The sequence below is a fragment of the Acanthochromis polyacanthus genome, chromosome 16 (assembly GCF_021347895.1).
Source record: "Acanthochromis polyacanthus isolate Apoly-LR-REF ecotype Palm Island chromosome 16, KAUST_Apoly_ChrSc, whole genome shotgun sequence".
NCBI lineage: Eukaryota > Metazoa > Chordata > Actinopteri > Pomacentridae > Acanthochromis > Acanthochromis polyacanthus.
Window position 1 is genome coordinate 35,741,851 of NC_067128.1, and position 12,414 is coordinate 35,754,264.

The following is a 12,414-nucleotide window of genomic DNA, read 5'->3' on the forward strand; positions in this document are numbered from 1 at the left end:
TGTCTGTCGAGGAAATTATTTAATATTTGCATCCCTACTTTTTAAGATTACTCTGTAAAGCAGATCATGTGTTGAATTAAGACAGTTTTTTCATACTACAGCATATTTAACAAACTAGTTAGCGCCTTGCCTCTACTCCGCACCAGTGTCCGCTCTGCTACATGCGCTGCAGACAGTACTGAGAGGATTATAAACGCTGGAGCCGCTCTGCTGGACAAACTATGTAATGACACCATTTCTGAATAACTTCTAGCATCTTTATCTGCATTATATTCATTAAAAACTTCATATAAACTCACACCAAGTATAAAATCCCCCTTTTATGACAGACTGACTCAATCAGGTACACTTTAATAATAATTCTGAACCCCACCTAGCTTGATTTGAAGGCAGCTCCATTAGGCTGGTCTTAATCTCATCACAAACTCTTGCACAGACTGCTTACTTAATATTCATTATTCTAATCTTTATTGTATTTAAGTGTAATTAAATGTCTGCGTTTGTGTTCAGAGATTCTGCTCTTGGCTACCGTACATCCTCAGAATGGAGTAAGTGTGTGTTTGTTTTTGCTGTTTCTTCACTGGTGTCACACCTGGATCTGTTAAGCCATGCATGACATCTGATTCCTGTTTAAATAGTGCTTTGTTTGTGTTTCATAGCGAGGAAAAGATCAAATCCAGGTGTGGCATGGACGCCATCCACTACCTGTCCTTCCAGCGTCATCTGTTGTTCCTGCTGTTCGTCATCACCGTCACCTCCTTAGGAGTCATCCTGCCGGTTAACATGACCGGAGACCTGCTCAGTGGGTTTAAATTCACATCCTATATCCAGAAATACACCATAACTCAGTTTTTAATGGATGAACGACTAAAAATAACTCCTATCTTGCATCTATTGCTATTTATTTGATGCACTGATTGTTGGTTAAGATGTGAATCAAGCAGTCAAACCTATTTTGTTGCTTTTTTTCCCTGTTAAAAAAAAGTGGTCTATTTCTTACAGGAAATCACACGCAGTACTTCGGACAGACGACTCTTGGGAATCTTGAAGTGGGGTAAAAATGTCTTCATATACCAACACACTTGATTCTGGGGCGTAGCTACATGAAATTTTGGGGGGGCGGTGAACAAAAAAACTGAAAAATTTCACCTTAAATAAGCAGGAATCAGAGAATTTAGACAGTTTTTTTTTTTTTTACTTAAAATAACTAAAAAACTGTTAATTAGTGGTTAATTAACAAAAAGGTGGAACAGAGTGGGCCTAACATGGACCATGGATGGTCATTTCAAACGACTGTGCCCTTAATTATGCATAATTTCAAGCCTTAATGTAATTTAAACGGGTGACTTCTATAAAAATTCACTTCCTGTACAGTTGTCATTAATGTGTAAATTAGCCGTAGAGACCAAAACTGCTTTTGTATGAGGCTGTAAACATGTTTATTTCAGCTGTAAAGTCAGACATTTTAACCTGGAGGTCTATGGGGGTTGACTCACTTTTGGATGCAGCCTCTAGTGGGCTTTGGAGGAACTACAGTGTTTCATTTTTTTAGCCTCAAAAGTTGCTAATCAGTCTTAAACAGTCTAAATTCTCTGATTCTAGCTTCTGAAATGTGAATATTTTCTGTTTTCTTTCTCCTCTATGACAGCAAACTGAAGATCTTTGAACTAAAACAAAACATCTGAGGAGACAATGACGGACATTTTCCATTTTTCATCAATTTTCTGATGTTCGTCACCAAAAAAACTGATCAAATAATTGGATTGAGTCATTTTGAATTAAAGATAGTCTAATTTCTGTGATTTCAGCTCCTTAAATGTGAATATATTCTGGTTTCTTTCCTCCTCTATGATAATAAAGTGAACATCTTTGGACAAAACAAGACATCTAAGGAAGCACTGATCGACATTTATCAACATTTTCTGACATTTTAAAGACCAAGCAACCACCTGATTAAACCAGGATGTTAAGAGACTGATTGACTCCACATGTTGGTTGTTTTAATGCTGTGTCTGTTTGTTTTACATAAACAGAGCTGTTTAGTTATCATAACATGCTGTTATTTCTGCCTGTAGAAACGACCTGCTGTGGCTGCACACGGTGTTCGCGGTTCTTTACTTGATCCTGACGGTTCTGCTGCTGCGACGTCACACATCTCGGATGAAAGACAGGCGCAGAGAGACGGTGAGTTTGTGACGATGACATGTTTGATGCTAAGTTATCATCAACACGAACACTAAAGTATAGTTACAGTTCTGTAATACGAAGCAGTGAGATTATAAAGGTAACTGAGTTTAACTCTGGGTTTTAAGGACAATTTATTCAGAAACAATTCCTCGAGTAATTCTATTACTACAATTCCTCAAGACAAAATTCTCTCAATGGAGGCATCGTTTAATCCACTACATACTAGACTCCAGGTCTCTACCTGGACCCAGACTTCATCATATACAGACTAGAATCAATAAAATATGAGGGCATTTTAAATTTGACGGGATGCTTCTCTTTTAACCGGTGAAGGTTTTCTCGTGTTTACGGCATTTATCAGATCAGAGGCTGAACTACGAAGACAGTTTCACAAAGTCAGACTTTCTTTGTGCGAGTCGACTCAACAAAAGCTAAAATGTACCATACCCCTGTACTGTACTATATATGTACAATACCTCTGTACTGTACTATATTTGCATATACCGGGCTTTGCAAAAGTTCTGTTACACGGTTTCATGATCTTTAGAGACGTTTACATGTCGGAGTGAAAAATTCCACTAAATAAACTGAAAGTTCTACCTTATAGGCAGGTGTCCTTGATACGAATTTTTTCTCCGGTGAAGTTGTATCAAGATGGAAGTCAAAAGAGTTGAGATATCTGCTCTCCTTCGTGCTGAACATCAGCCGGATGACCGTCCACAGAGTCGCGGAGAGGCTAAAGAATGGTGAAGATCTTTCAGGTCTTCACCATTCTTGAGCCTCTCCGCGACTCTGTGGACGGTCATCCGGCTGATGTTCAGCTGCTTGGCTCTGTCAGACTTGTGGTCAGCATGAAGGAGAGCAGATATCTCAACTCTTTTGACTTCCATCTTGATACAACTTCACCGGAGACAAAAAAATTGTATTAAGGACACCTGCCTATAAGGCAGAACTTTCAGTTTGTTTAATGGAAGTTTTCACTCCGACATGTAAACGTCTCTAAAGATCATGAAACCGTGTAACAGAACTTTTGCAAAGCCCGGTATATATAACCAGCACAAGACCTTCCTTCAGAATTACTAGAGTTCTGTGTTTTTCTACATAATTTTTCATTTTTGTGAGCAGCATAAAGGAACTAGATGTGGAATTTCTTGATATTGACAGAGTTCTTCATCTCACTCACTTATACATAAGTAGTATTTTACTCAGATGGTACCTTTAGGGAGGCAGAAACTGTGTTTTTTTTCTAGTTTTTCTTCCTGGTTTGGGCTGCAGCAGCGTAACTGGACACCTTGCACTGTCGTTTCTAATTCCCCATATCGGTTTCAGGTCATAGTTTCTTCTTTTTTGAAGTATAGACGTCCATGCTTGCGTTTATACCCAGTTTCAGACACCCAGCTTGGCTTACAGAGTTGATAACCTGCTCTGTGCGGCAGCTCGGCCACTTTTTCAGTTTAGCGAAGCCAGAAAAGGAAAACATTCCCTCGTTATGTTTAACTGGAGGCTTCAGAATCCCACAATCCTCTGCGGTTTCATTTTGTGCGCACATACTGACAGGAAAAAAGAAGAACTATAAGGTTTTGTGTTCATTTTAGTTCTTACTCTTTATACCGGATTTCTTAGTTAGATTAAAAGCGTGCTCACCTGTCTGACTCTTGCGTCTCTGTTTAGACCAGAAACTCCTTGTTCGTGTGTTCGCTCCCTAAAACAGCGACAGAGGAGGACATAAAGACTCATTTCACGTCAGTAAACTGTTCTTTCTTTAACATTTCAGTCAGCTTTGTCACTCAGAAATACTCAATCTCAGTGTTTCTCCACAGCGAGGCGTATCCTACCTGCCAGGTGTGTGATGTGACGCTGGCCTACGACGTGGCCAAACTCATGCACCTGGATAAGGAAAGGTACGACGGCACAAGTTACTGTTTGACCACAAAATGACCACAGAGACACTAAGTGATACCTTAGAGATGCAAAGAGACACAAAATGACCAGAAAGATGAAGTTAAACCAATTTATCTGTGCTTTGTTTTTCCACACAGGTTGCGAGCCGGTAAAAACCTGCGTTACTACGAGCGGATCCTCGAGAAAACAGAGAAACCAGCGTTGATCAACCCACGTTTGTGTGGTCACCTCTGCTGCTGCTCCAATGTAGAAAAGGTGAGATTTGATGACAACTGAGACACCATGAAGAAACACTAAACAACTGTAAATAGACACAAAATGACTCTAAAGGGACACAGACGATCAGAAAAAGACAGAAAAATAACCATAAAGTGACATAAAACAATCGCAGAGAGACACAAAACAACGTAGAACAGACCAACAAACAACTATATAGAGAAACAAATCCTCAAAGAGACATAAATGATTGCAAAGACACACAAAATGACTTAAAATAGACTGAAAAACAACCATAAAGAGAGACAAAACCCTTAGAGACACAAAATGACAACAAAGAAACACAAAACAACTAAAAATGGACACAAAACAGCTGTAAAGAGACAATCGCAAAAACGCAACACGATGGCAAAAAGATACTAAACAAAGAAAAACAGACACAAAATAACTGCAAAGAGTAGACCCTCCAGAAAAACGCGATTATGCGATTGAATGAATTCCCGCATTAATCACCAAAATGCCGCTGATTATGCGGGGGTCAATTATTTCCCAAAAGGCGCATAATCCCCGCAAAACAGCGCATAATTTCTGCAAGAATCTCACATTTCCCTGAAAAAAAAGAGAAATATGCGGGTCCCGCTTGATTTCACAATTTCTGCATAAAATGAGAAAACTATAACCGATATAAATGGGGTTGTGAGTTTTTATGTGACGCCCGGCCTGACGTCATCAGTTCATTCACACACACACTCGAAGCACGAGCTGATGTGGAGCGGCGCTCAGAGACGAAAAACAAGAACGGCGAATGCTCAAAGATCACATTTACCTACGAATATTTCAGCCAGAGACCGGGCAAAACAGGACCCAGATTTACTGCACGGAAGTGGGGGAAACTTTTTTGCACCCCGTGCAACATCGTTCTGGAGCACCGAAGAAAATCAACCGTGTTGCAGGTAGTTTGCTCTGCCTCAAAGTATAACTAAGCAGAAAGAATGTTTTATTTCTGAGAAATGTGTGATTGAGGAATGTTTAAGTCTTGCTTAAGCTGATAATAAATGAAACATTGGCAGCACTTACTGTGATGTGTCTTGCATGTAGTATGTCTGTTTATCTTTATATTGCTCTTTTTCATTCAGTGGTAGCCTAGTAAATGGTAAATGGTTGTATTTACACACGTGGACAAAATTGTTGGTACCCCTCAGTTAAAGAAGGAAAAACCCACAATTCTCACTGAAATCACTTGAAACTCACAAAAGTAACAATAAATAAAAATTTATTGAAAATTAAATAATCAAAAACAGCCATTACTTTTGAATTGTTGATTAACATAATTATTTAAAAAAACAAACTAATGAAATAGGGCTGGACAAAAATGATGGTACCCATAACTTAATATTTTGTTACACAACCTTTTGAGGCAATCACTGCAATTAAACGATTTCTGAATTTGTCAATGAGCGTTCTGCAGCTGTCAACAGGTATTTTGGCCCACTCCTCATGAGCAAACAGCTCCAGTTGTCTCAGGTTTGATGTGTGTCTTCTCCAAATGGCATGTTTCAGCTCCTTCCACATATGTTCAATGGGATTCAGATCTGGGCTCATAGAAGGCCACTTTAGAATAGTCCAACGCTTTTCTCTCAGCCATTCTTGGGTGTTTTTGGCTGTGTGTTTTGGATGGTTGTCCTGTTGGAAGACCCATGACCTGCGACTGAGACCAAGCTTTCTGACACTAGGCAGCACATTTCTCTCCAGAATGCCTTGATAGTCTTCAGATTTCATCGTACCTTGCACACTTTCAAGACACCCTGTGCCAGATGCAGCAAAGCAGCCCCAAAACATTACTGAGCCTCCTCCATGTTTCACCGTAGGGACAGTGTTCTTTTCTTCGTATGCTTGGTTTTTGAGTCTATGAACATAGAGTTGATGTGCCTTACCAAAAAGCTCCAGTTTGGTCTCATCTGTCCAAAGGACATTCTCCCAGAAGCTTTGTGGCTTGTCAACATGCATTTTTGCAAATTCCAGTCTGGCTTTTTTATGAGTTTTTTTCAGCAGTGGTGTCCTCCTTGGTCGTCTCCCATGAAGTCCACTTTGGCTCAAACAACGACGAATGGTGCGATCTGACACTGATGTACCTTGGCCTTGGAGTTCACCTTTAATTTCTTTGGAGGTTGCTCTGGGCTCTTTGGATACAATTCCAACGATCCGTCTCTTCAATTTGTCATCAATTTTCCTCTTGCGGCCACGTCCAGGGAGGTTGGCTACTGTCCCGTGGGTCTTGAACTTCTGAATAATATGAGCCACTGTTGTCACAGGAACTTCAAGCTGTTTAGAGATGGTCTTATAGCCTTTACCTTTAAGATGTTTGTCTATCATTTTTTTTCGGATGTCCTGGGACAATTCTCTCCTTCGCTTTCTGTTGTCCATGTTCAGTGTGGTACACACCTTTTCACCAAACAGCAGGGTGACTACTTGTCTCCCTTTAAATAGGCAGACTGACTGATTATGAGTTTGGAAACACCTGTGATGTCAATTAAATGACACACCTGAGTTAATCATGTCACTCTGGTCAAATAGTTTTCAATCTTTTATAGAGGTACCATCATTTTTGTCCAGGCCTGTTTCATTAGTTTGTTTTTTAAATAATTATGTTAATCAACAATTCAAAAGTGATGGCTGTTTTTGATTATTTAATTTTCAATAAATTTTTATTTATTGTTACTTTTGTGAGTTTCAAGTGATTTCAGTGAGAATTGTGGGTTTTTCCTTCTTTAACTGAGGGGTACCAACAATTTTGTCCACGTGTGTATATAGCGCTTTTATCCAAAGCGCTTTACATGATATGTCACATTCACACATTCACACACTGATGGGGCTAACCACAACCCATCAGGAGCAATTAGGGGTTCAGTGTCTTGCTCAGGGACACCTCGACATGAGCTCAACGGGCCGAGGATCGAACCGGCAACCTTCCAGTTACAAGACGGCCACTCTACCCACTGATCCATGTCGCGTAGCCTAGTAACAGGACGTAGGAGAAGAATCACTTTTTTTTTTGCGGTTCTTACATATTTCGCATCTTTCGCAACTATTCGCATACTTTGCAACTTTCTGCAATTTCCCCGCATAAAATGGCATAAAAACCTCGCATATTTATTCGCATAATCAAGGATTTTAGCCCGCATAATCAAGGATTTTTGCCCGCGTTTTTCTGAAGGGTCTAAAAGAGACACAAACCACAGAGACAGCACCAACAGATATTGGACTACATATGCCGTTACGATAAAATAAAATAACGTGTTCTGTCAGGTTGATGCCATCGAGTACTACAGCACCAAAGAGAAGGAGCTGCTGGTGGAAGTGAGGAAACAGGCCGAGGAGGTTCCACAGCACCCTCTGGGGCTCGCCTTCATCACCCTACAGAACGAAGCTATGGCCAAGTAGTGAGTGTAAACCACTGGTCCAGCTGTGGAGTAATCTATTACTGCTGTTTCCCTTAAATATCTTTGCTCTGACACGAACACCAGACTCAGTGTTTGCTGGAGCCGCTATTTCTGTCCTCTTATCTCCCAATTTTACTGTCGCCGCGTGACTTTTTCCTGGAAAGACGCCTCCGGGTAGCTGGTTAATGTGTATTCATTTCTGCTGGCAGCATTTTAAAAGACTTCAACGCTCTCGAATGCGACAGCACGAGCTGCTGCTCCTGCTGCGGGAGAGAACCTCAACCTTCCACCAACAGCAAAGCTCTGAGGGTGAACAAGTGGCAGGTCAGCTTCGCTCCTCATCCCAGAAACGTGTACTGGTAAGATCGTAAACAACAGCAGCAGCATGTGCACATCATTCAACTTTATAATGAGACTGGTGCCAACAGGGCTCCTCTGTGATTCAATATTAACATCAAGTGGTTTTATTTTAGTGAAATCATGCAGGATTTGTGAGTGATTCCAAATAAACTGCATTTTTTCCCCCTTTTTTTGTGTATGATGTAGCACAAAATAGGAGTATTGTCCACAATTTTGGTTTCACACAATTAAATAATAATGATCAACATTTTTGGCATTTAAAAAAGCCTCGCTTGGCTTCAGCTTGGATTAATCTGACTTTAAAACGCTTTCTTTCAAATTATTTTTTGGTCTGAGCTGCTGCAGTAAATTATGGAGACTAGAAGCTTCTCTGTGCTCAACCGTCTATGTACTGATGTATGCGAGGCGTTTATGGAACATCTGGAAACTGTAGCATCTATTGATAAGCAAATATTCATCCTAGTGCTCATTTTGGCACTTGATCTTAGTCTTTTTTCATGAAGGATGTGTATGTGTCAGCCAAATGGAGACTAGAAGCTTCTCTGTGCACGGCCATCTATCTACTGATGCATGTGAGGCGTTTAGGGAACACCAGGAAATTGTAGTATCCTTAATAAGGAAAATGTTCATCCCACTGTTAATTTTGACACTTGATTTAGTTTTTTTTTTTTTTTTTAAAGAAAGTATGCATTTGTCAGCCAAATGGAGACTACAACTTTCTCTGTGCACAGCCGCCTATCTACTGTTGCATTTAGGGAACATCAGGAAATCATAGCATCTATTCATAAGCAAATATTGATCCCAGTGTTAATTTTGACACTTGATTTTTGGTGTGCTTTTAGTCTTTTTTGATGAAAATGTGCATTTGTGTCAGCCAAATGGAGATGAGAATCTTCTCTGTACACAGCCGTCTATCTACTGATGCATATGAGGCATTTAAGGACCACCAGTGAATTATATTATCTGTTAATAAGGCAAATGTTCATCCCGGTGTTAATTTTGGCATTTCACCTTTGTCTTAAATAAAAATGTGCATTTGTGTCAGCTAAATGGAGACTAGAAGCTTCTCTGTGCACAGTCTATCTACTGATGAATGTGAGACGTTTAGGGAACATCTGGAAATTGCAGTATCTATTAATAAGGATATGTTGATCCCAGTCTTCATTTTGACACTAGATTTTGATATGGTTTTAGTTTTTTTTCTTGAATGAAAATGTGCATGTGTCAGCCAAATGTTATTTTTCTTAAACTTTTATTAGTTTTAGTTCCAGAGCATAGTGTGCCAAATGCAGCATAACAGAAATTTATTGTCTAACTGTCCTGTTTTCTGTGTTTTGTCCTCCACAGGGAAAATCTGTCCGTTAGCGGTTTTTCCTGGTACGTGCGCTACTTGTTGTTAAACTTGTTACTGGTCGTAGTGCTCACCTTCCTCACAACTCCCACCATCATCATCAACACCATTGACAGGTTCAACGTGACGAAGCCCATCGCCTACCTCAATGTGAGGCCCACACATGCACGAATACAGACCATAATAATAGATTTACCTTTGGAAGTTTTCCCCTTTTATTGCTTTTCAACATTGAATCACGATGCCGCCGCCGCCGCGCTTGACGCCACCATGATGCCGCCGCCGCGCTTGACGCCACCATGATGCCGCCGCCGCGCTTGACGCCACGATGCCGCCGCCGCCGTGTTTCACAGTGGGGATGGCGCCAAGTTTGGTGTCCATCAAACGTATCTTCTTGTCTGATGGACAAAAATCTCCATTCTGGTCTCCTCAGACCAAAGAACCTCATTCCAGGTGTCGTCAGAGTCTCCACATGTCTTCTGGTTAACTCTAGTCCACATTTAATTTGAGCTTTTTTCCAACAGAGTCTCTCCCTTTGTCTCCATAAAGCTTTGACTGGTGAAGAACAGACAACAGTTGTTTTATGAACAGTCTCTCCCATCTCAGCTGCTGAAGCTTGGAACTCCTTCAGAGGAGTCGTAGGTGTCATTGGTTTGCAAATTCTTGTCAAAAACAGAATTTATTTGACCGTAATTCAGTGTTTAAAAGTAATGAAAGGAGAAAACTTCCACAGGTGGTTGAACACCTCTCACAGAAACCATAAATATCAAATTTGTTTTCAGAGCTATGACTCTTCATGTTGCTTTGTTTCATCTCCAGAGTCCCATCATCAGTCAGTTCTTCCCCACGCTGCTGCTGTGGTCCTTCTCTGCCCTGCTGCCCACTATGGTGTATTATTCTACCCTGGGAGAGTCTCACTGGAGCAGGTGACACAGAAATACACAACAACAGACTGATTAGTGATTAGTTTCTGTCAACGGAGGTAAATAGTTTAATCTGCTGCCAACTCAGGTCCAGCGAGCAGCTGAGCATGATGCGAAAGTTGTACTTCTTCCTGCTCTTCATGGTGCTGATCCTCCCCTCGCTGGGACTCACCAGGTAATTCTCACTTCTACCAGTCTGAATAAAGAACAGACTCTCCTGTACAAACTACACTCTGCAGTCAGGAAATGATACATTGTTTGATAGAAATCTTTGCATTTTCCTGTTTTTTATGACAATTTTATCAACAATAATGTCTATTATACGTTTTAATTCCCTCATTTCCTGCTGTATCTGACATACTTTAGTTTTTTTCCTACATTAAGGAATTTGTGGTGCCTCCCAGAGCAGTTTAACTTGCACCAAAGGCAAATCACCAACACTATTTACTTATTTACACTTTATTCTTGTCTTTTCTCACTTTTGTGCCATTTCTTTGCCTTTGCTGATAGCTAAAACCTCGTTGTATGTCAGATACAGCGAAAAATGGGAGCTTAAACACGTTTAACCCAGGTGCTATCACCTCAGTGAAGTCTTTTTTGCAGAAATAAATCCCTGTTGGTTTGTTCATGCGGTGTAGTCGTAACTGGATTCAAGAGAGACTTATTTTGAAAACTGTTTTCTCTGTTTTCCATTTTAGTCTTGATGTCTTTTTCCGCTGGCTGTTTGATAAAACGTTTCTCACTGATGGAAAAACGAGGTTTGAGTAAGTAATCCTACTTTTTTGTAAGAGGAATTGTTCTAAGTCATTTTAATTTGAGGCTGATCAGCATAGTTCCAGATTTCACAGCGTGTCAGACAAACATGAAAAATGAAAGTCTTCTGACATGTAGCTTCTTAAAATACTGGATTTTCTTTTTTCCTGTAATTCTGCATCAGTTCAACACTTGTCCTCTTTTCTGTCTTTCCCTCCACCAGGTGTGTGTTCTTACCCAACCAAGGAGCTTTTTTCGTCAACTACGTGATCGCAGCGGCCCTGGTGGGCTCTGGGATGGAGTTGCTGCGGTTGCCAGGGTTACTGCTGTACATCATTCGTATGATGCTCGCTCGCTCTGCTGCAGAGAGAAAATACGTCAGGCAGGTTTGTGACGGCATCAGCTGCTGCAGAGGGTCACCAATAATCTGTTTAGACAGGACTTAGTGTCCTTTGTCAAATTTATTCTGTTAGAAATACTGTATTTTATAGAAATATAGCGGTAAGAACCCACCAAAAGTGTCCAAAGGAGGAGAACCAGAGACAGAAAGATCAATGAAAGGTGGCCTCTGTGGTCTGCTGGAAAATTTAATGATGCTTTGATAGAAAGGAGTCAGAACACAGTGACCACAAAGAGACACAAACTGAGGACAAAGACACACAAACTGAGGACAAAGACACAAACTGACCACAAAGAGGCACAAAATGACCACAAAGAGGCACAAAATGACCACAAAGAGGCACAAACTGACCACAAAGAGGCAACAACTGATGACCAAAGGACACAAACTGACCCCAAAGAGTCACAAAACTGATGACAAAGACACAAACTGACCCAAAGAGACACAAACTGATGACAAAGAACAAACTGACCCCAAAAGAGACACAAACTGACCACAAAGAGGCACCCAAACTGAACCACAAAGAGGGCAACAAACTGACCACAAAGAGCGCACCAAAAGCCACAAAGAGACACAAAATGACCCACAAAGAAGCACAAACTGACCACTAAGAGACACCAAAATGACCACAAAGAGGCACAAACTGACCACAAAGAGACAACAAACTGACCACAAAGAGACACCAAACTGACCACAAAGAGACACAAACTGACCACAAAGAGACACAAACTGACCACAAAGAGACACAAACTGACCACAAAGAGACACAAACTGACCACAAAGAGACACAAACTGACCACAAAGAGACACAAACTGACCACAAAGGACACAAACTGACCACAAAGAGACACAAACTGACCACAAAGAGACACAAACTGACCA

At 40.7% G+C, this 12,414-nt stretch overlaps 1 protein-coding gene and 1 long non-coding RNA gene across 8 annotated transcripts in view; one reads left to right on the forward strand and one right to left on the reverse strand.

The window, feature by feature from the left end:
- LOC127530285 (uncharacterized) overlaps positions 1–12,414 on the reverse strand; it is a 239,525-nt gene that overhangs the window by 22,392 nt on the left and 204,719 nt on the right. The window lies entirely within an intron of this gene.
- tmem63a (transmembrane protein 63A) overlaps positions 1–12,414 on the forward strand; it is a 28,703-nt gene that overhangs the window by 7,345 nt on the left and 8,944 nt on the right. For 6 of the 7 annotated variants that reach the window (XR_007936764.1, XR_007936766.1, XR_007936763.1 and 3 more), the window contains 14 exons: positions 511–548; positions 660–802; positions 1,003–1,054; positions 2,076–2,184; positions 3,859–3,929; positions 4,008–4,088; positions 4,227–4,344; positions 7,612–7,745; positions 7,955–8,104; positions 9,453–9,606; positions 10,276–10,382; positions 10,468–10,554; positions 11,078–11,143; positions 11,356–11,518. Coding sequence is in view for 3 of the 7 variants with exons in the window: in XM_051936655.1 (XP_051792615.1) it covers positions 511–548; positions 660–802; positions 1,003–1,054; positions 2,076–2,184; positions 3,859–3,929; positions 4,008–4,088; positions 4,227–4,344; positions 7,612–7,745; positions 7,955–8,104; positions 9,453–9,606; positions 10,276–10,382; positions 10,468–10,554; positions 11,078–11,143; positions 11,356–11,518 (1,473 nt within the window). In the remaining 4 variants the exon portion in view is untranslated. The remainder of the gene's footprint in view (positions 1–510; positions 549–659; positions 803–1,002; positions 1,055–2,075; positions 2,185–3,858; positions 3,930–4,007; positions 4,089–4,226; positions 4,345–7,611; positions 7,746–7,954; positions 8,105–9,452; positions 9,607–10,275; positions 10,383–10,467; positions 10,555–11,077; positions 11,144–11,355; positions 11,519–12,414) is intronic. The other variant, XM_051936657.1, reaches the window with a different exon arrangement.